This window comes from Electrona antarctica (genome assembly GCF_951216825.1).
Source record: "Electrona antarctica genome assembly, chromosome: 11".
In the NCBI taxonomy this organism is placed as follows: Eukaryota; Metazoa; Chordata; class Actinopteri; order Myctophiformes; family Myctophidae; genus Electrona; species Electrona antarctica.
In genome coordinates this window covers 9,877,369-9,901,300 of record NC_136792.1, presented here as the reverse complement: position 1 = coordinate 9,901,300, position 23,932 = coordinate 9,877,369, and the positions used below count along the sequence as shown (strand labels likewise).

General features: G+C 42.1%; 2 protein-coding genes across 2 annotated transcripts; both read right to left on the bottom strand.

Annotated features, from left to right (window-relative positions):
• Positions 1-277: 277 nt before the first annotated feature.
• On the bottom strand, positions 278-5,389 carry LOC306931977 (up-regulator of cell proliferation-like; the record flags this gene model as incomplete). Its single annotated transcript, XM_079513682.1, has 1 exon — positions 278-5,389. Exon 1 carries the CDS (start codon positions 5,261-5,263, stop codon positions 278-280), a length of 4,986 nt encoding a protein of 1,661 aa, XP_079369808.1. The 5' UTR covers positions 5,264-5,389.
• A 208-nt stretch (positions 5,390-5,597) lies between these two features.
• On the bottom strand, positions 5,598-11,356 carry LOC306931975 (stonustoxin subunit alpha-like; the record flags this gene model as incomplete). The annotated part of the gene is made up of 3 exons (XM_079513680.1): positions 5,598-5,610; positions 5,712-6,954; positions 11,257-11,356. The coding sequence occupies 3 exons, from the start codon at positions 11,354-11,356 to the stop codon at positions 5,598-5,600; spliced, it is 1,356 nt and encodes a 451-aa protein (XP_079369806.1).
• Positions 11,357-23,932: the final 12,576 nt, after the last annotated feature.

The following is a 23,932-nucleotide window of genomic DNA, read 5'->3' as shown; positions in this document are numbered from 1 at the left end:
AAGGAAACATAAGTACAGGTATGGACGTTGATTGGAGTCTACACAAACTGGACGAACACAACTGTTTGTGACGAGCGCCCAAACCATGTTGCGGCCATTAAACCAGCTGGCTCGAACACCAATGGCATTAACATAATGATACAACAAAGTCAGGTCTCAATTGCAATTAATTTGTTTTGAATTCAGGTAAACATACCAAAGTAGATTGATACATTGCAGGAAATCCTACTCATGAGTGAGGCCGTCAAATAACTCATAGGTTAAACACAGTTGAGACTCATTTGATGTTGAAGGACTCATCGAGGCTTTTCTTTGCCTGTTTTTTGTCAATCTTCATCCAAGCTGAAGGAATTTCAGCAGGTTTTGCATCGTACTTTTTGGCAAATTCATTGTTGAATTTCCTCATCACATATTTCCAGTAGTCTGATGCCTTGATGCTTTTGTCTGGTTGAATTTTCCAGCTGGGGAAAATGTCCCTGTACTCTTTATAAGGGTGAGGGTTATCCTTTGTCTCAGAACAACAGAACTTAGACTCACTTATCACTGAAGAAGAACACACATCAGTAACGAGTTCCCTTGAATTTCTCCATTTGATATTACCAAGACCTTCTGGTCTGTGGACTGAAGCAAAGTGTTCCGTGTGTCCTTTGCCTCCTGCGTCACAAGGCACTTTGCAGAATGGACACCGTTTCCCACATCCAAAGATTCTGTTGAACAGCACATTCTGGGGTTTGACATCAAGTGACCTTAGTTTTTCTGGCAGGTCCTTTGCTTCGAATGTCTCCGTGAGTGTCTGTTCCATTTCTTTCACAGACACTTTAAGCCACTGGACAAAATCCTCCAGGGTTGATTTGTTCAGGGTCAAGACAGTTGCCAGAGCATCCTTTGGAATGACCAGTTTATCACCAATTCCATTGCAAATATTTTGGACAAAGGTCTCCACAGTGATGTTTTCCTTGTGGGCATTTGTGATAGCGCTAGTTATGTACTTGATGTTTGCTTCAATTTGTTTTTTTTCCAATTCAAACAGCTCATTCCCACTTGAGAATTGTTCCACAATTTTGACAGATATCCAGTGTTGGACAAAATCTTCATATGACTGAATGTAGCTCAGATAGGTCTCAAAAATGTTCTTTGACAGCAAATAGTCCAAAAGGGAGTGCTGGAAGAATGACCGCGTGCTAAATTGATCAGCATTTTTGCCTGCCAGCATTGCATCAACAATTTCTGGACCCAAGGAACTGGTGATATTGTGTTCCACTGCAGGTCTCAGGCAGAGGTTTGTGAATTGCTCAGCTTTTTTCTGACACTGGTCTCGTTCATTGAACAAATCTTTAAAGGCAGAACAGTGCTCGTTTTTCAGTTTGTTTAGACAAACCTGTGGGTCATTTTTCTCTCTGAAGTCTTTGTGCATTTTCTGAAACGCTCGAGCTGATAGACCACACACGTGTTGTTTTAAGTGCACTTCAAACTTAATATCCCCCTTAACATCTCCATTGGCACTCAACATGTTATCAATCTTATTCAGGATCTCTGAGATGTAAGTGTCATGGTAATTGGTTTTCTTTTCCACTTTCTCAGACACATACCGTGTGCAATCCTTAATAATCAAGTCAGCTAGCCTTTGTGCAGGATTTTCTTTGCCAAGCAATTGATTAAATGTGCATTTGACTAATTCGACGAATCCCTCACGTTCCACTTCGAAGTGCCCGTTTCCACCTTCTCGCAGGGGTCTTTCTGCCAGTAATTCAGAAGCATGACCCCCCTTTGGCGATAGGTTCAACCTCAGCTGATATTCAACTTTATTGTAGACATCAATGTCTTGTAACCCTTTGAAGTTTAATTCACTCTCAGTTTGTTTCCACAGCTCATCAAATTGTCTGTCTAGTGACGATGAAATCGTTTTTCTCTTAAGGTCACTCTTACGGCATTCCTCAATTAACTTCAGCACCTTGTCCTCTAATTTCTTTGCAAAGGTCTTCTTCATTCCGTCAAGACTTATCATCCCTCGTCTGATTTCAACAGCAGCGTACAGTTGATTGCGTACAGAGTTCTCAATTTCTTTTCGTAGGTTTTTTGCACTGTTTGAGAAGTCCTCTCTGTATCTCTCAACAAGTTGGACGTGTCCTTCTTTTTGCTTAAAATAGTCAGTCAGATGTTGAAGGAGTTTTGTCTCCCAAATAGAGAGCTCTTTCAAGGCTTCACTCATCAAATGAGTCAGTAAATCTTCCAGGTTTGGTACGTTAGACTTCACAGTTCCAAAGTTTGAGATCTTTGTTTCAGCATCTTTAACCCATGTGTACATGTGTTTTTTGATGTTCCATTCTAATTTGCTGGATTCTTTGCAAAGCTTCATGTAGGCATCGGCCACAAGGCTGTTTCGGAAACTGAAGATAAAGTTCTCTTGTTGTACAGCAGTCCACAGGCTTTTAATCCATCCCAGAAAGGCCGGTACTTCATTAGCAGATGCCTTGCTGCTTCCCATGGCAAGAATTTGGATGATGTTCTTCTTGAACTCATAAACAGCCTCACTGTACCCTGCATTTACTGGTGCCATCGGTGGGCTCCCATGCCAGAGTCCAGGGATGTACCAGTTCCCAGTGTCTGGATTGTATTTCATCACATCTGTGAAGTTCTTGTTCTGCTCCTTTTTCTCCATTTTGGCAGCAGCTTGAGTCATCTCATTCAACTGTTGCAACAGTAGATTCCTGTCCCGTAGGTTACTGTCTGGGGCTGCTACATCTGACACATTCTGATGAACAAACTGACAGTTGGGCATCTTCCCCACTTCTTTCATCCTGAGGAAAGCGTGGACAACGATTTGCAGGATGTCTTTCATGTCTGCTATATTCTCCATCGCAATGTTGATTATAGTGACATCACTAAGCCCTACAACAAGTGTTGCAAGCTCATTGTCATGCTCATAGCTATCATCCAATTGTGCAAGTTCTGGCGACTTCAGACCTTCAGTGTCAATGATTAGCACAAAGTCACAGTTCAGAACACGTTTGTAGTCTTCTTCCACTCTGACAAGCAACATGAAGGCACCTCGAGTGCATCGACCGCTGCTGACTGCAAACTGCACTCCAAACATGGTGTTAAGGAGTGTGGACTTTCCTGTGCTCTGAACTCCAAGAACTGTTAGGACCAGGAGTTTGTTCTTCTTCCCTACCAAGACACTTAGCTGAGTGAGAACATCCTCCACCCATGTAAGAGGAATGGTAGATGCATCACCGTCCACCAACTCCATGGGAAATCCTTCAAGGAGCAATTCTGCACACAATTTGGGAAGTTGCAATAGCTGTTGACGTGATTTACAAGTTTCTGGAAGGAACTTTGCAGACGCATAGAGCTGACCCATTTCACGCAAGAAGTGTTCTATCCCCAGTGAGCTGTTGGAAAGTTGTCTATCAAGCTTTTTAATTTCATCTTTGTTCTCAGAACTCTGACATTTCTCTTTATACCGTTCACGGAGAGAAGAGAGTGTTGCTCGGGACAAGTTATCAAGGTGCATTCGCATCCACTTCAAAAAATATGCCCGCTCTATCCCTGGGCTTGATAATGCACTTATGAAGCAGGCCATGGCCTCTGATATGCCGCGTTCGTTTTGTTCTTTTCTAAGTTGCATTTTCTTCTGCAGGAGTTCATCTTTGTAATTGTCAATGTTTTTCTCGCCAGCATTCTTAAGCCTAAATCCCTCCTTCTCTAAACAAGATAATTCTTTCAATATTCTTCCTTGCAGGGGAAGCTGATTTTCCTTGTACTTAAGAATGTCTTCATTGTCTGTTATCTTTGAGGTGATGGCGTCTGCATTTCTCTTGGCGTTCTGACACTCTGGGGAGTCCTCATCAACGGCAATTCCAAGTTGTTTGGCAACAGCAGCCATGTTCTCCATCTTCATCCTCATTTCTGAGCTGTTGACCACATTGGTGACTTTTTCTCTCAGCTTTTTGATGAAGTCTGCATCATTCATCTTTTCAGTCTTTATAATGAAGTTGTTCGTGTTCAACTTAAACTTCCCTGCCACTTGTTTAAGGGAATCACGACTGAAACCTTTGCCCTGGGTGTTACCGACCAAGAACAGCTGTGCTTTGTTGTTTTGGCTGCTCAGTAGTTTGTACTGAGAGTCCAAGTTGTCAAAGAACACAAAAACTGCTGCCGATGTCTGGCAAAGAAATTCATATTGTTTTTCAAAGGATTTGATGTCCCCCCGGAGGTTAGCTATAGCTACTGGCTCTCCGAAAATGTCAATGTTAGTGTTTCCACACGGAAGATACCAACTCATTTCAACCAATCCATCAGATATTTTCCTTGGACGATCACCACCTTCCATGTCTCGGTGAACAAATGTGTCATGATACTGTTGGGGATTACTCAGAAGATTATTGAGAACCTTTGACTTGGACAAGGAGCACTCACCCAGTCTTACAAAAGACACCATTGGAAGTTTAGAGAGAACAATTCTGTCTTCAATAAAGCTTTTCGGATCTAGAAGTGAATGAGATCTGAACCTCTTGATAATGTCTCTCATTGCCCAAAGCATGAACTGACACTGACCTGTTTCACAGTTAGGAAGTAGCAGCGGCAATGAAAACTGACACATGGACATTTTCAATGCCATCTCCTGCTGTAGCAAACCATTGGAGCACAGAAAAATAGCAGTGACAATGTCTAAGGGATGAATCATATCTGAGCCCTGACTGTCTAGCAGACTATCAAGATCAAAATCTGTGTCAGAGGAAGCATCACTGTTTGGTTCAGATACTGGCGAACATTTCACATTCCTCGCTGTTACATTGACCATCATTAACTTCTTCAGAAAATGCCATGCAAGATCTGAATGGCAAGTGGCAGGTACATCTGTAATGGTCTTCTTATCAATCTGGAGTATTGTGCTCAAGGATAGCTTCTCTGTGTAGTGATCCTCCAACCCCAGGTCTCTCAGAAAGGACTTCAAGTCACTGGTTGTCTGAACAGTGACTGTATGGCTTTCCTTGCTTCTGCCAGCTGCACCGCATTCACATATGACTCGAACTTCATACTCTGCCATTGGCTCAAGGCCAGAAATGATGGTCATTTCAGTTTGTGATGTCACTTTGTTCCATTGCTGTTGTTCAGTGGATACTTTAGCGTACTCTACACTGTAGCTCTCCACAGTCACCCCATCTCCAATCTCAGTGGGTTTCTCCCATGTAACTGAGAGCCCATGTGAGTTTGGTGAAGCTTGAGGTTTCCCAGGTGGACTTGTGGGTAAAGTTTTCATGGAATCACTGACTTCACTGGCTGGCCCTCTGCCAACTGGACACACTGCTCGGTATCTGAACACGTAGTCCGTGTTAGGAGACAATTTGGGAACAGTAACTTCATCAGCATTGGATGCTGTATGTTGGTGCCATTCATCTTGTCCAGTGACACGATACTCAATAGAGTAGTGGCTGACATGTTCTGCTCCAAATCGCGGCAGGTGCATCTTCAGTGTCACACTGTTATGCATTGTGTCACTTGCTGATAATTTCTCAGGCTTTGAAGGTGGTTGAAAATTATCATTGGTCAACTTCCCATCTTCATAAAGGTAGATGCTTGCTCCCCTTTGACTATCATTTGTTGTAGCTGTGATGAGGAACTGGATATCCTTGTTGTCTTTGTTCGCCTCTGAATAATCAATGAACAGCTTTGCTCTATTTCTCACTTCTGACTGTTCTGAGATGTACCATTGTTTCTCTTCTACATGCGTTGTAGTGCTCACTAGTTTGGGTGTATCTCTTAGGTAGCTTGATAAATCTGACAGATATGGTTCAGAGGTTTGCAGTGATGTGAAAGCAAAGCATACAGCATGGTGGGTTTCTGAATTGAGGATTATTGTTTCAAGTTCATTGGAAGAGACAATTTTTGTGTTTTTCATCATCATAGTGAGGGAGCTTATGTTGTTTATTTCTCTCTCTTTGCAGTCCATCCACTTGGTCAGGTCTTTGCTGTTGAAAGGAGACGAGTGTCTTGTTTTTAGGAACTCTGCGAGCACACTCTCCTCTTCCCCACCTCCTCTGATTAAAGGAAGTTTGTTTGCCAAGTTTTTCTGAAACTCGAGCTTGTACTGGTTGCAACGATCTTTAAAGGTTTTCAGCTTTTCGCCAATCTGGGGGAACTGTTGTGCGACTGGGCGTTTTAGTTCATCGTTGCACTTCAGTTCCAGTTCACTGAAGTACTCCAGGACACTTTGAGCTTCCATCACTAAATCAATGCTTATCTGACGGACCAGTTGAGCAGCAGATGAGTCTATATCCTTCAGGGGCATCAGCCAGACCTTCAGTGGTACGGCATTCTCTCCGTTTGGACCCAGCAACTCTGGCAGGCTTTGGTAGACTTGTATTGCGTCTTTAAAAGACACCGGATTTTTCTGTAGAGAAAAGTCCCCATGGAATTTGCATGTGAATTTCTCTACTTTTGTTTTGTCTGTTTTTTTCATTTGTAGAGACCCTTGACCATCTATTGAGATTGTGGGAATCTGTTTGATTACTGCCTTCACGCCCCCTTCAACGCCTTGATGAGTATTTGTTGTTGTTTCAGAAACATCACGGTCAAATACAAAGAATGCTTGCGCCCCATAAAGGATACCTGTCACCACATGCGTTGCTTTGCCTGAATCAAAGACATCTGGATGTTTCACATTGCCTTTTCCAAGATGATTCATGGACAGTTGTTGGAACTTTGTGGTAGCTTTATATTTTAATGTTACTCTGGCCTGATGTTTTGAAGTCTTAGAATCATTGAGATATTTGGCAGAGCCATCAACTTTTACCAGTCCACACAAGAAACTTGCTTTCAAGGAAGCTTCAATATCCAGTGCTGAAGTTTTGTCCTCGATTGATTCAGATGCTACTATCTCAAATTCAGTGCTGGGCTTGGGTGTGATTTTTGCATTCTTCTCCAGAGCTTCATTATCCCACAACGTAAGCCCTGCAATGGAATGAACAGCTCAATTGGTGAAATATTTCTTTACCCTTTTCTATACAGTACTGTGTATGTCTTTCCTTATTTTACTACATTTAACATTGTCCTTGCTGTGTAATGTATTCTTATTTAATTTTAAACACTTAAAGGATGACTTGTCCACTTTTCAACCTATCCTCACTAATGTTCATGATGAAATGGCATATGTTTCTACTCAGCCTGTGTCTCATAGGAGGGCTGTGGGCAGTTCAGAAACCCGTCCACCAGTGACATCATCGTTATGCAAAGAATCCACAAGATGGAGTCGTTGCCCGTGCCAGACGTTCTTTAAAAAAGTCTCCCAAAAGCTACCGGATGTGTACATGGATTTGAACCGGAAGTGAAAGTCGGACATATCAGATTTATGATACCGACCTGGGATCAGCTCGGCCCCGCGATTGCTTTTTATATCATAACTAAGTCAATCTAAGCTCAAATCAAGCGCCGAATATCGCATTTCTTGCAGATTATGATCCATAATGCATATAAAGACGGCTTGTGTGCGTGCACGGGCGTGCATGCAGGCCCGCGGGAAGTACTTTACACTCGCAGGGGCTGAGCGTCTAGTAGGGGGTGCGCGCGCATAGCGCGCCGCAAAAATGCGCGTGCACGCGCATTTTTGCGCATTTTCACGCGCAAACGTGGCCTTTACTTTCCCTCTCCACACGCAAGTTATATGAACGAACTGACACAGGCAATTAACCAGGATAAGGTGCCAATACTGTGATACAGCATATTTATTAGGCCTGGCCTATCTCTTTTTTTTTTCTTCCCCTCCTGTTCGAGGGGGGGCTGTGCCTGGGGGGAGGGGGTGCTACAGCCCCCCCAGCACCCCTACTTCCCTCAGCCATGCGTGCATGGGGGAATTTTGGCCGTTTTTACGTGATCGCGGCCTAGCGCTAGCTAAAAATGCTACAACATGCTAAATGTGATGCTAATCAAATGCTAATTTCATGCTAATCAAGTGCCGATTAACGTGGATTAAACAAAACTCGCCTTTATGGTTCTGCCACGCTGGACAGAGTAAAGGTAAGCTCGTCTTTATGGCTATTGCACTTATCCTGTTAAACAAGATTTTTAAAAAGATATTTAGATTTTATTTTTATTTTTTATTATAGCATGGAAACTTTTCAGGAATAGAAAGCCTGCAGTTTCTATTAGCTTGGATTCCCCATCGATGATGATATCACTGGTGGACGGGTTTCTGAACTGCCCACAGCCCTCCTATGAGACACAGACTGGTTTCTGAACTGCCCACAGCCCTCCTATGAGACACAGACGGGTTTCTGAACTGCCCACAGCCCTCCTATGAGACACTAACAGGTTTCTGAACTGCCCACAGCCCTCCTATGAGACACAGACGGGTTTCTGAACTGCCCACAGCCCTCATATGAGACAGACGGGTTTCTGAACTGCCCACAGCCCTCCTATGATACACAGACTGGTTTCTGAACTGCCCACAGCCCTCCTATGAGACAGACTGGTTTCTGAACTGCCCACAGCGCTCCTATGAGACACAGATGGGTTTCTGAACTGCCCACAGCCCTCCTATGAGACACAGACTGGTTTCTGAACTGCCCACAGCCCTCCTATGAGACACAGACTGGTTTCTGAACTGCCCACAGCCCTCCTATGACACAGACTGGTTTCTGAACTGCCCACAGCCCTCCTATGAGACACAGACTGGTTTCTGAACTGCCCACAGCCCTCCTATGACACAGACTGGTTTCTGAACTGCCCACAGCCCTCCTATGAGACACAGACTGGTTTCTGAACTGCCCACAGCCCTCCTATGAGACACAGACTGGTTTCTGAACTGCCCACAGCCCTCCTATGAGACACAGACTGAATAGGGGGAGAAAGTGGTATTTCATCATGAACATTAGTGAGCACCAATTATATGAAGATAGGTTGAAAAGTGGTGAAGTCGTCCTTTATTTGTGACTGAATCACTTTCAATTGCATTCATTTGAAATAAATACAATTAATCTTACTATACTAAAAACTGGACAACCTAGTTTCCCTGATTTTAACCAGTCCTGTAGAGTTTCAAATATGGCAGAACTCGCCAGTTAGTTATAGGCGGGCAGGAAATAAAGTAGTTTAATTGTAACACCAGCAGCACCATTACACTATTAATGTCATGCACCCCCTATCTAGGCAGCTGAGCTGACGCACACCTGGGGGTGCACACGCACACCTGGGGGTGCACACGCACCCCTGGGGGTGCACACGCCACAGTTTGGGAACCCCATTGTCAAAAGACAATGTGACGTCTGGAGTAAGTCAGTACTCCACAGAAAACACAAATTAGTAACAAACGCAAAACAGTAATTCAATCCTCTTATGTCAGGTGCATCTCAAAACTGTAGAATATCGTGGAAAAAGTACATTTTCTTCAGTAATATCATTCAAAAAGTAAAACCTTCATATAGCCTATTCTAGATTCATTCATTGTTAATTCATGCACTCAATACGTGGTCTGGGCTACTTTTAATCAAATTATTTCATCAATGGTGCATGGAGGTGATAAGCCTGTGGCACTGTTGAGGTGTTATGGAAGCCCAGGTTTGCTTTGATAGCAGCTTTAAACTCATTTGTATTGTTGAATCTAGTGTCTCACACCTTGACAATTCAACCTAGATTCTATGTGTCAGGTCATGCCAGTTGGCTGGTCAGTTAAGCACAGTAATACCATGACAGTCAGTACACAAATTACTGGTAGTTTTAGCTCTGTGGGCAGGTGCCAAGTGCTGCTGGAAAAGGAAATCAGTATACCCATAAAGCTTGTCAACATACGGAAGCACACAGTGCTGTAAAATATCCTAATAGATGGTTGTGTTGTATCTACAATGGATAAAACACAGTCATGATTTGGGTCCATGTTGTCTGCATGGTGTTGGTCCAGTGACAGTGAAAACTTCACACTGGAGTCAACAGAGCCATCTACCAGGATATTTTAGAGGACCTTGTGCTTCGGTATGTTGACAAGCTTTATGGAGATGCTGATTTTCCTTTCCAGCTCGATTTGGCACCTGCCCACAGTGCCAAAACTACTATTCCTAAAACGGTTAGTCCCAATACCTGATTCTGATTGGCTGGTTTCCGTTGTAAATATCACGATAATCCACACCTTCAATCACTTTATATCATTCCCAGCTGATCCCGCAGCTCTGTATCTGAACTGGGGAAGGGAAGCATTTGATTGCCTTACACACCCTGGCCGACATGACTGGCCTCGTAACGACAGCAATCGCCTCCTATTCCCCCGTCACAGAGACTGGCCGAGTAAAAACAAGGACATGTGGCTCGCTCTGGTGGGCGCAAAGCGTAGCTACATTTGTGAATTTAATAGTTTTATGAGGTTAATATTGCTGGTTATTATTGTTGGTAACCGTTTTAGAAAAGCAATAACCCATGCGAGGTCCCAGTTTACCGTCTTATCTGAGACCCTCCGCTAAGCGTCGGGTCTCGCTACGCCTCTCAGCCATTATAAAATACCCGGTAACCTGAGACCTCTTGTGGCTTATTGCTTTAGTAACTGGTGTAGGCCTACTGACCATGGTGTTACTGTGCTTAACTGACCAGCCAACTGGCCATGCCACGCCCCACTGACATATTTTCCAGATGGTCGACATTTCTGCATTATTAATATGTTTTTTAGTGGTTTCATAAAATATTCTAATATTTTGAGATAGGATTTTTAGATTTTCATGAGCTGTATGCCATAATCCTCAAGATTAAAATAAATCAATGTTTTAAATATTTCACTTTATGCACAATGAATCTAGAATATATGAATATTTTACTTTTTGAATTATATTATGGAAGAAAATTAACTTTTCCACAATATATTTTTTAGATGCACCCATAGCTGACAGACCATGTTATGTGAATGTCAATAGTCATTAGTCATATATTGTTGTAAAACTTTTGGGTGAAATGTTAATGAAATTTGAAGTTTGTTGGTTCAGTTTTTTTCTGTTTTCTGAAAATCGTAAAACAATATTAGGCTACAAATTGGACAACTTTGTTTTTCAACCAAGGTTCATGTTTGTTATTAGAAAAAGTAAAAGATGAGTTTTTTTTTTGCTATTTTTGACAGGGGAGCATTCGAACAAGTGGTGAAATATGTCTCTCTTTTTTTTTACACATTTTTACGGAAATGTCATAGTCTAGTGATTCTTATGAACAGTCATAGAGCATCATGTACATTTACCTGGTACTAGTGAGTCTTATGAACAGTCATAGAGCATCATGTACATTTACCTGGTACCAGTAAGTCTCGTCGACAGTCGTACAGCATGCCCAGACTGAAGGGTCGACCAAGAGCAGCCAGCTCCATCGTTGGACCGCAGTCTGGGTCCATGGCTCACACTGAAATGAAGAAAATGCATATCTGTTTGTTCATTCATTCTATTGGCTTTTCTAATTTAACAGTAGTAGTAGTAGCAGCAGCAGCAGCAATAGCAGTAGCAGTAGCATGAACAACAGTAATAACTAGAACTGCACTCTGTCGAGTGCCGCTTGTTGCACCCAAGTAGGCCATTAATGGCCTACTAGTGCGCAAGCAGAGCGTGCAAGTTCTGGTATAACTGGCTCTCAATGGTGACGTAATAAAGATATGTTTCAGTGCCGGGTGGATTAAAGGAAATGCCTCTATGTATATATGTATATGTAATTTGTAAGTTGATTAGCGGTATACTGTGGTTACTTGGGTTGTTTGATGCGTATGTCCCGTAGCAGCATATGACGTGATGAAGATATGTACCAATGCCAGGGTATAACTGGCTCTCAATGGTGACGTAATAAAGATATGTTTCAGTGTCGGGTGGATTAAAGGAAATGCCTCTATGTATATATGTATATGTAATTTGTAAATTGATTAGCGGTATACTGTGGTTACTTCGGTCATTTGATGCGTATGTCCCGTAGCAGCATATGACGTGATGAAGATATGTACCAAATACTACCAATGCCAGGGTATAACTGGTATGACCGGCTCCAAATGATGACGTAATAAAGATATGTTTCAGTGTCGGTGTATATGTAATTTGTAAGTTGATTAGCGGTATACTGTGGTTACTTGGGTCGTTTGATGCGTATGTCCCGTAGCAGCATATGGCATGATGAAGATATGAAGTGATTAAAGGACATGCCTCTATGTATATATGTATATGTAATTTGTGAGTCGATTAGTGGTATACTGTGGTTACTTGGGTCGTTTGATGTGTATGTCCCATGGCAGTGTATGACGTAATGATTACTTGTGCTTGATATGGCAGTGGTGTCAGATTACATGTATACATAGGGGCATTACCTTTAATCCACCCGACACTGAAACATATCATCACGACACCATCGACAACCTACGCATCGTAGCACCTGACGAAAAATATTACTTGCACGCTCTGCTTGCGCAAGTAACAAGTAATAACCAGTAAGACGCCCTGAGGGTGAGAAGCGACCTCGCCCCTTTCGGGCGTGCACGCATCCGCCTGGATGACAGCAGACTGCTGGGCGAGCACTGGCGCTTTGGCAGATCAACATATAGAATGAATTCTGTACTGGCCATGTATGGAGCGTGTCTTGAGTGTACAGAGTTTGATGAGGTCAGATCAACATATGGAATGTCAGAAACAGGTCAGCTCCACATTATGGAGATCTAAGGGTTTGAGATCCAGTCTTCTCCATGTATGGCTATCCAGGGTTTGATGAGGTTCGTGTCGTGACGTTAGGGGCAAATATTAACCAATCAGAACTTGGAGCAGAGCTAAGTAACTAATGAAGGACGAGGACTTTAAACCAAGTCCAGTCTGTAGGACAAACCGTTGAAAAGTTATGGCAGATGTTGTACATTTAAAAGACTGTAGTTACAGGGCCTGGCCAAGAGAGGGCACTAGTACACCAGACTAACCCTGTTAATGGTTTACCTTTATGAGTTTAACGCTCGGACTGGAGCTTACATCTTAGAACGTCTGGATTGTGGAGAGTTAGGATGAGCCCCAGAATGACAGCAACACTGCAAAGTAAGAATACAGAGGAGAAAGGTTGAGACACAAATGACCACAGCTCCAAACAATATACTGAAAGGTTGAGACACAAATGACCACAGCTCCAAACAATGTACTGAAAGGTGGACATCTGACATTGCTACATGAGTATAAGGTGGTCCCTATTTGTTAGCCGATTTGCTCGTTTACATATGACATAAGTTTTCCCTTCAATGTCAATGGCGTTTAATGTTTTGAATTGATGTTTAATTTACGTCATATTTAGCGGAAGTATCAGCTCTTATCATCATACATCATCATGCATCATCTCATACTGGCCAATCAGAATGCCTGTTGCCTGTGATTGATCATCGTCAATGGCAAAACTTGAGACGGGCAGGGAGACATTTTGCAGACATTTGACCGGAATTCTCTTCCTGTGGTCAATGGCAAATCTTGAGACGTGTGCGGAGACAAAAGCGGTTTATATAAAGGGCTATAGCTCCCCTTCCAAAAAAATCACACCCATGTGAAGTGAGTGGCGCTGTTATCAGCATACATCATCACACATCACATTCCATGCTCAGCCAATCAAATCATCACAAATGTCATTCCGGTCAATCACTTTTGGCGTCTTCACTTTTAATCTTCAATATGTACTTTGCTCAGCCAATCAAATCATCGCTATGGGGTGATCATCCAATCACAAGCCAATGTTTGTGTTCACACTAACCTGGAAAGCTGGGCATATAGGATGTTGTGTTGTTGTGGTTTTCAGCAGCTGCTTGGAGACCTTCAGATGGAAAAAATAAAGCCAATAATTCAACATCGTTAACAGAGTTGGTTAATTAGTTCACTCCACGTGTTATTACTTCATTGCCATTTGCTCATTTTTGTTTGTTTTTATGTGAGTAGCATTCCTCTAAAACATTATGACCACATTTGCATGAAACGTGGTGAATGTGGTCATGAGGAAAATAAATGGTAAATCAGGGCCGGCTGTAGCCTGGTAGCCTGGCTAATAAGCCAGACTAATATCACACAACACTGTCGCGGTATATCAGTCTGGGCTGGCTCCACTTGGATTTCATTTCCCGGGGAACATTTTCTCTTCGACGCAATTGGTCAGAGCTACTGTCAGTCAAAGGTCTCAAGCATTGAACGTCACTGTACCAAAGCCCGCCTATATTGCATACCGTGTCCCGATTGGTCCGACCTGTTCTCTGCTGTAGGAAAGAGGCGTGCTACTGAGCCTCGCCAGACCGTAATCCGCTGGTAGGCAACTTTTTTTTGCCAACGGCTGATTCGGTCTGGTTTATTAACCAGGCTAGTAGCCTGGCCCACTAGGGTGGGCAGCACGACTATATGGGGCGGCATCCCGCACGCACCGCATAGCGTAATAATCCCCCGAAATGCATAAAAAACTATGCTATCATCTCAGATTATCTATCTATCTTCTCCTTGTTTGACCAACAGTAACCCAATTTCCATCCGCACCCTGTTGGCAGTGGTGAGATTTAGAGGTGAAGAAACCACCGGTTGCCTTAATAGTGTGTGAGATTTATAGATTTTAAATAATATATTGGAAGCTTTTAATCCAGAATTGATCAATGTCACCATGGGCCACATACTGTACACTACAAAACAAAAATAAAATTAACAAAAAACGAACATTCAAAAGGGCACATTGCTGTCCAGAGGGCAAAAGGGCAGGTGCTCTAGCACCACCTAGTGTCTTATGTGCACGCCACTTCCTGTCGGTTAACAGCACTTATGGCAAACAGTGTTCAGATGGGTTCAATTTCTCTAAAAATGCTGCCCACCCAATCAGAATTGATAAAGGGTAGGCCTACTGATATTTTGTGGTATGTTTTATATTGGCTACAAATAAATATTCTCCATAACTTTTGATTGGGTGGGCACTGGGCAGGACACACCCTCACGCACATTCAGCGGCGCGATTGTATACACAGTCAATGCAAGACGAGAATTGCGCGAACGGGCGCGACCTGATGCGGCACAAACGGGACGAACCGAGGCGAATATATATTCAGGTCCAATTCCTCATGGGGGCCGAGATCCCTGGTCCAATTCCTCATGGGGGCCCTGGCCCCCCGGCCCCCACAGACTCTACGTCGTTGCAATGATTACCGGAATATTGGAATACAGAGATATTATTTAGCATTGATTAAAAGTAAGAAATCATAAATGAATGGAGAAAAAAGAAGAAAAAGGAAAGAATATACTGTGTATGAATTGAATTGTGAGTCTGTCCAGCGCCTCAGTGAGGTGCATTAAGTTCATGCGAGGAGAGCGTCGCAGTCCCGCCCCCTACCATGGCCCAGGAAATGATTCTCCGTTCATTTTCCTCATAGACATTTCAGAAAGTATTTATTTAAAGACGTTTACGCCGCGGACAAAGCCAACTCGAGTCGTGACAAATCATGACAACAAACACAATTTTTTGGGCCGAACAAATAATTAGAAAGAAGAAAAAAACGGCAGGTTACAACACTTTTTTTGTTGTTTTTCTTCTTTGTAATTATTTGTTTGGTCCAAAATATTGTTTGTGTTGTCATGAGTTGCCACGACTCGAGTTGGCTTTGTCCGTGGCGTAACCGTCTTTAAATAAATACTTTTTGAAATGTCTATGGGAAAAATGCATCCATACCATGGGCCATGGTAGGGGCGACGCTCTGTAATCAAGTAATTGTTCATTTTTATTGACTGTCCACGTCAAACGGTGAATATCACCGTGCTTCACTGCCGTCCTTTGACCATGCACTGATATTCACAGTTTGACGTAGGACAGTTAATAAAATTAACAATTACTTCATTACAGTAGTTTGGCCATATATATATATATATATATATATATATATTATCTATCTATCTTCATATATACATATATATCATATATACATATATATATATATATATATATATATATATATATATATATATATATATATACACATACACATACACACACACACTTTTGATATTACTATTAGTAAGTAAACATCATCAGGAAGAAGCAGGACTCAACCATCAGGATTCGAACTCCATTCTTTTATTGTATATGTCATCACACCAGAGAGAGACTAGTGTCTCCCTCCAGAGCTTCCCCCAGCACTCCTCACACACATGTCCCACACATATTTTATACTTTCAGCAGTGTACAGAGTTTCAGGAGTAACAAGAGATGGTCATGCCTTAAATGGACTCTATTCTATAGTTAACTCACACAGTTTGAAATAGGTTTACATGAGTCAGCAGTCTCTAATGAGTTGGTCAGTGAAGAACAGGTGGTAATTAGAGTGTTAAGTATCATCTACTAGTAGGCTACATTAAATTAATCAATATCATAGTGTTTATATGCATTTTTGCCACTACACGCCCCATCTGAAAATATGACTTTCCAGGGACCCCCCAGAAGCAAAGATTTTTAGTTAAAAATGTGGTGCAAGATTTGCACATTTTCATGATTTTTCAAAAATATCGGATCTACAAGCTCGCAGCGCGGCACTCGGTGCTAAAGTGTAACACAATGCTTAAAACACTAAAAGGGGTTCCCGCCCTAAATGGGTTAAACTCCATACTGTACTGTACATAGACCTGTTTGAGTTCAGTACTATCATATAAAACCATTATCTACTGTCTAATTGCAGAATCAACAGTGTGCAAAGAGTAGCTGCGTGTGTGCGTGCGTGTGTGCATGCAGAAATGAAGTTGTTTCATTGAGTCTATGATTGAGACACAGGTGTTACAGAAACTTCATCAGCAATAATCTTAATAAAATTGTATATAAAAGTGAATATAATATTGGTCGAATTATAGGCAACAAATACATCACAATTCAATCAACATTTCAATCATAGAAAGAAGAAAAGAACGGCAGGTTACAACACTTTTTTTGTTGTTTTTCTTCTTTGTAATTATTTGTTTGGTCCAAAATATTGTTTGTGTTGTCATGAGTTGTCACGACTCGAGTTGGCTTTGTCCGCGGCGTAACCGTCTTTAAATAAATACTTTTTGAAATGTCTATGGGAAAAATGCATTGGGGTTCATTTCCTGGGCCATGGTGGGGGCGACGCTCTGTAATCAAGTAATTGTTCATTTTTATTGACTGTCCACGTCAAACGGTGAATATCACCGTGCTTCACTGCCGTCCTTTGACCATGCACTGATATTCACAGTTTGACGTAGGACAGTTAATAAAATTAACAATTACTTCATTACAGTAGTTTGACCATATATATATATATATATATATATATATATATATATATATACACACACACACACACACACACACACACACACACACACACACACTGTATTTAGCCGCTGACGCCCCATCTGAAAATATGACTTTCCAGGGACCCCCCAGAAGCAAAGACTTTTAGTTAAAAATGTGGTGCAAGATTTGCACATTTTCATGATTTTTCAAAAATATCGGATCTACAAGCTCGCAGCGCGGCACTCGGTGCTAAAGTGTAACACAATGCTTAAAACACTAAAAGGGGTTCCCGCCCTAAATGGGTTAAACTCCATACTGTACTGTACATAGACCTGTTTGAGATCAGTACTATCATATAAATCCATTACTGTTTAATTGCAGAATCAACAGTGTGCAAAGAGTAGCTGCGCGTGTGCGTGCGTGTGTGCATGCAGAAATGAAGTTGTTTCATTGAGACACAGGTGTTACAGAAACTTCATCAGCAATAATCTTTTAAGTGAATATAATATTGGTCGAATTATAGGCAACAAATACATCACAATTCAATCAACATTTCAATTTTCATAGTTTTTTTTAATCAAATGATTATAGAGCTTAATTAATTCCCACACATCTAAATGTGGCTTAAAGACAACAGGTCTCAGTGTCTTACCTTCAATGTAGATGTAGGTCTGGAGAAACACAGTGTTATACACTAGATTCTGCTGATAAACACTTGCAGTGAATGAATATGAAGACACTGACACAGCTCTGGGGTCTCCACTTCTTTTATAGCTTAGTCATTCCTCCAATGGGGGGAGCCTGAGCCTTGCCTCTGGTGATAAACCCGCCTCATGTTTACATGATACACTGACACCACGCTAGACAGGAACGCCCAAAAACGTCCGGTTTTAGCCTGGGGTAAGAATTTTCTATGGCTGCCAATGCAACTTGGTCCAATCCTTAATCACATACGGACAAACATCTATGCCGATGCTATCTAACTTGCGGAGGTAGCGTGCCGGTCCACGGGCAATAGATCTTTCAACGTATGGCATTGCAAATACGTTTGATAATCGCTACTCTGCTCAATATTGTTTTGAAAATGCCGCAAATTGTATTGCAGTGAACGAGCGCAAATCACAACTTCCCCCGGTTGTGGGCGGAGTCACAGTTTGAGGCGCTGTTTACGCGCCGTGGTGTCAGTGTATACTGGGCCCTGATAGGTGCTTGCACAACTTTGAAGGGCAGGGAAACCCAATCACAACCGAGCAGGGCCAGACCCTTAATCTGCCGAGGGCTGTGTATTCTTTTTTTTTCTTTTTTTAAAAACATGTTTCCCTCTTTCTTATAAATGCCTCGCTGCATTTACAGAAAATGGTAGAAGTGGGTGCACCGCTCTCTTTCTCTTGCTCTCGCACGCACGCACGCACGCACGCACGCACGCACACACGCACGCACGCACACACGCACACGCACACGCATGCACTCACACACTCACACACACACACACACACACACACACACACACACACACACACACAGCAGACAGTTTGAGAGGGGGAGAGGTGGTGGAGTTAGCTGCTTTAGCAGACAGTTTGAGAGGGGGAGAGGTCGTGGAGTTAGAGCAGACAGTTTGAGAGGGGGAGAGGTGGTGGAGTTAGCTGCTTTAGCAGACAGTTTGAGAGGGGGAGAGGTCGTGGAGTTAGAGCAGACAGTTTGAGAGGGGGAGAGGTGGTGGAGTTAGCTGCTTTAGCAGACAGTTTGAGGGTCCAATGGAGTTAAGAGGTTTTGTCCCAAACATGTTTACTACTTTTACATTGGTTCAATACACAGACTTAAAGGGTGTTCAAAAGCACTGATTTATGAAAAAAACAAAAAAACAGTTAGGAGGTTTCCTCCCGACAGCAACGATGTATTGCTAATTCACTGGGGCTACAAAAAACAAGTACAGTCGCTATATGTGTTGCATCTTCAAGAAGTGCCTATTTGCCCAAAGGTCATGCCCAAAGGTCATGCCCACTTGCCCGAAAAGTAAATCATCCACAATAACAGTGGTTCCCAATGTAGGGTCCGGGGACCCCCAGGGGTCCTTGAGGGAGTTCCAGGGGGTCCCCAGCTAAATGATAGTTAGGAACCAAATGGACCCTTATGGGTCTGTAACTCTGAGTGTACAAATGGAACCAAACGGGCCCTGACAGGTCCATTTGGTTCCATTTGTACACTCTCAGAGTTAAATTAATAACATTGACTTTACAATATACATTGGGGGTCCCAGAGATAGAAATGCCATTAAATGGGGGTCTGTAGTAATGCATGTCACACTGGCGGTCCTTGAAATTAAACGGGTTGAGAATCACTGAAACTTTTCTTTTCTGAAAATAGTTTCCAGTGGTACTCAACCTTTTTCATCTCAAGGACCCCCAGAATTATCTGTATTTAGCCGCTGATGCCCCATCTGAAAATATTACTTTCCAGGGACCCCCCCAGAAGCAAATATTTTTAGTTAAAAACTCTGAAAGAATATATATCGAAAGATTTGTAGTAGAAAGTGTAACACAATGCTTAAAACACTAAAAGGGGTTCACGCCCTAAATGGGTTAAACTCCATACTGTACTGTACATAGACCTGTTTGAGCTCCTTATCATATAAAACCATGTTATCTACTGTCTAATTGCAGATACATGCTAGACACACCTTTACTTTCAACATATATTGTTTTGTTTGGCAGGGATACGTTTCTGGGAAATGGGCTGACTGACTGTGAAGCTTTATAGCAGGCCCGGATTGGACAGTCTGGCAATTCTAGCAGATGCCAGAAGGGCTGGACAAAAAGAAAAACTAATAAAAAAAGACATAGTGGCGTCGTCGTCTCTGGGTGAACACCACAAATAGTCTGTGTCACAGGCGCGCCTGAGCCATGGAGCAAACGTCGCAGCTGCGACACCAGATTAAATAGTGGTGTCGCAACGCGACACACTATGTGTGTGTGAGCGCGGCACGCGCGGAGAGAGAGAGGGAGAGGAGAGAGGGATGCTGCATGTTAAAAAATAAATAGGCTACTAATTCGCGCATTGCATCCAATAATGTCCGGCTTGCCCACCTGTGTGAATCACTTACTTTGTGCTTGCTGCTAGTTTTAAGAAGAATTAATCCAAGGTTTGTCATATTATGTTTTAAAGTAGGCATACATTTTAGCTGGTCAGTCAGTGTGTGCAGACTCAGACTCCTTTTACACGGCGACCATCTCCAGATAAAACGGCAAAGTCCCGTTGCGTTCTCATTTTTTATTGACCCTTTACACGAGAACGCACACTTTATGAAAACGCTATAATATCGCTAGGTGGCGGTAACGGGCTGCCAAATAGACCAGTCACCCATGTTATGTACAAGAAGAAGAGCCAGCTCCGCCTTCACGCAACAGTTTCAATGTTCCCCGTGTCAATCACACTACAAGTACACACTTCAACCCCCACTTTTCAATGATTTACATAGCTTGCTGTGTTAGGTGTTAGACTACGAGACCATTTTGCGCATTGGCCGTGAGTTCAAGACTCACAGCAGAAAGTTTTTCGCGATTTTTGCGGTCACTTTATTTTCTCACATATTAAAAACGCTACCAGTTAGGAATAAATAATACTGAGGTAAATGTGATGTTAATTAATAGGTTAATAGGGGAGAGTGATTCCTTTTTGTTTAATCCCCTGGGGAGGGGACTGGATTTTTATTTTCATTCACAGGGAGGATGATGGTGGTGACAGACAGCCCAGAGGGTCACCAGAGATTTCGACCCAGGACTATTCGACCCGGACCATTCGACCCGCTCTCGACCCGCTTGGACCTGACTTTTCGACCCGGACCGCGAGAGAGAGAGACAGAGAGAGACATAGAGAGAGAGAGAGAGACAGAGACATAATAATAATAATATGTACATTGATTTACCAAACAATTATTGTGTTGGTGTTTTTATTTACCAAACAATTACAAAGCTAATGGAGGCTAATGGAGGCTAAAGGGAGCCACCCACAGAGACACAGAGACACAGGCCATCAACGATCACATTCCTAAGGCTAGCAGCCACCATCCTCATCCCCATAGCAGAGTATGACGTTTTTTGCTAGTGGGGTTTTGTGAATAATCACATGAAGTATAAAAGTATGATATATAAGAAAAGTTATAGCTATAATGGTAATGCCTTTATTGATTGTATGCTGTGATTTGAATACACTATATTTTGTCATTCAGTCATAAAGTGACGTTCAGTCTACACATTAGCAGCAGCTCTGTGTTGTCTGACAATTATTCTTGCACTCATTTTATTCTCCCATATAGAACGACACAATGTAACATAGCTCTGTTTACACAATGCTGTACCCCCCTCCAACTGTATATGTTCCCCATCTTAAATCCTGAATATGGAGAATTAGGCATCATATATGAGATGCGAATATTATAATTGGGATTTCATTTATATTGCATATTTCATCTTACTTACATTTTGTTTACAAGGTGAACCCTCTAGGGGTTACACCGTTTGTCTGTTTTCTGTTTTTCTGTTTTGTGTGAGGACTGCGGATGAAAATTAGCATCTTTGCTAATCCCGGTGTATTTACGTTCATGTGACGTTCATTAATATGCTCTGTCCTGTCTAAATAAACAAATAAAGTAAAGTAAAGTAAAGATAATTCGACCCGGTAAAAACGGGTCGAACGGACTCGAATTTGCGGTTGGTCGAATAGTCCTGGGTCGAAATCTCTGGTGACCGCCCAGAGCATGCAGGCAGAGCGCGCCACGGGATGGTTATCTATTTTATAATACATTAGGCTACATAAACGCTGCTGCCGCGGCTGCCACCTATCACAATTAAGGCATTTTATTTACATCATGGTTTTACATTCACCATCGCTGATGAGCAGCGCTTTGTAGGCGAGGAGGGAGGCTTGGTCAGGAACTCCATTATATCATAATTATGCATCAATGTAATAATATATGCGCTGCGAGCCAACGTGAGCCATGATGTCATAAGTTTTGCGGATTCACAGTTTTGCCTGTTTACACGGAGAAGGGATAAAACGGCGTTCTCAAAGATTTCCACTCTGGGAGGTGGTTTCACTTTGATGCGTTTTCACCTCCTGAGAACACCCTTCTCGTCTAAAAGGACCCCAGCAAACGATACTTTATTTTGTCGTTTCTTATGAACACCATCCTCGTCTAAAAGCCACCTCAGAGAGAGAAGCAGCACTGCTCTGTAGTAAGGGCATTTTATCAGGTATTTGACCAATCTGGGAACTAAATCGTTACCAAGACATTTCTTCACCAATGTGTTTCTAAAGGTGTCTAATAACATGTACTAAAAGTTTGAAATTCAACTCCCGTGGGAAAATTGAGTTATTAGCATAATATGTGACCATACCCATAACATCCTATATAAGGCAAAAAAGTCCAAATTTCATCATTCTTTAAGTAGCATGTGACATATGAAACTAGGGTGATTTCATGATTCTGAATCCATTCCAAGCATTAGTTTTGCACAAAAAACACTCCTTGGGCTAAATTAGGCCATATCCAGTTGACCAAATGTGCTGACCTCATCACGTTTGTGTGGCCGTTTTCCTCCCAAGGAGTGTTTTTTGTGCTAAACTAATGCTTGGAATGGATTCAGAATCATGAAAACCCTATAGTTTCATGTCACATGCTACTTAAAGAATGATGAAATTTGGACTTTTTTGCCTTATATAGGATGTTATGGGTATGGTCACATATTATGCTAATAACTCAATTTTCCCATGGGAGTTGAATTTCAAACTTTTAGTACATGTTATTAGACACCTTTAGAAACACATTGGTGAAGAAATTTCTTGGTAACGATTTAGTTCCCAGATTTTCATAGATTTCTCTTACTACTGCTGATTGAATTGATATGACCTAGATATGTCATATGCGCATCCGCATCTGATAATTAGTTATTTGGCAACACCTGTGTGAAATACCAGAATAAGCTGTGGAATTGAGATCCTTTTTTTTTTAACTGTGCAGTAGTCTACCAAAAAAAAAGGAAATTTAAAAAAATATATAATGTCACGTTATTATTTATATAAATAAAAAGTGGACTGGTTGGAGGATAAAATAAATAGTATTCTTAGACTACATTTGTGTGACTTTTTTTTTTTTTTTTTTTTTATCATCGTCTCTGCTCTGCTTTTTCTCCCTGGAAATAAAAACGTCTGGGTTTCCGAGGCTACTGCTCTGCTGCTGACGCTATTTCCGGTTACCTATACGCACGGGGCGCACGGATTTGAATTTCTTCGGTCAGCCTGAATGTGTGTGTTGTTGTTGTCAACATGGCTCAGAAGAGAATGAGTGATTTATTTGGTGGGTCCAAGCCCAAATCAAGTCTAGTTCATGAACCCTTGGCCTTCATGAGCACCATGTGCAGCAGTGTTCAGCAGGGAACGAGTGCTAACGTTGAGTTGAGTCCGTTGTCGTCGGAGAAGGAGGACAATAATAAAAACAACAACAGCAGCAGCAGCAGTGTCCATCTCAGCCTACATAATGACATTCTGGACACGTAACTCACGTTGGATATACAGTAAATGCCATGATGAGGGAATTAACCACCCCGGAGCGCAAGAGCACATTTGGGGTTTAAAGGGATAGTTCAGATTTTTTGAACTTAAGTTGTATGAAATACTTGCCATTAATATAGTGGTTGCAACTGTATTAATTGAT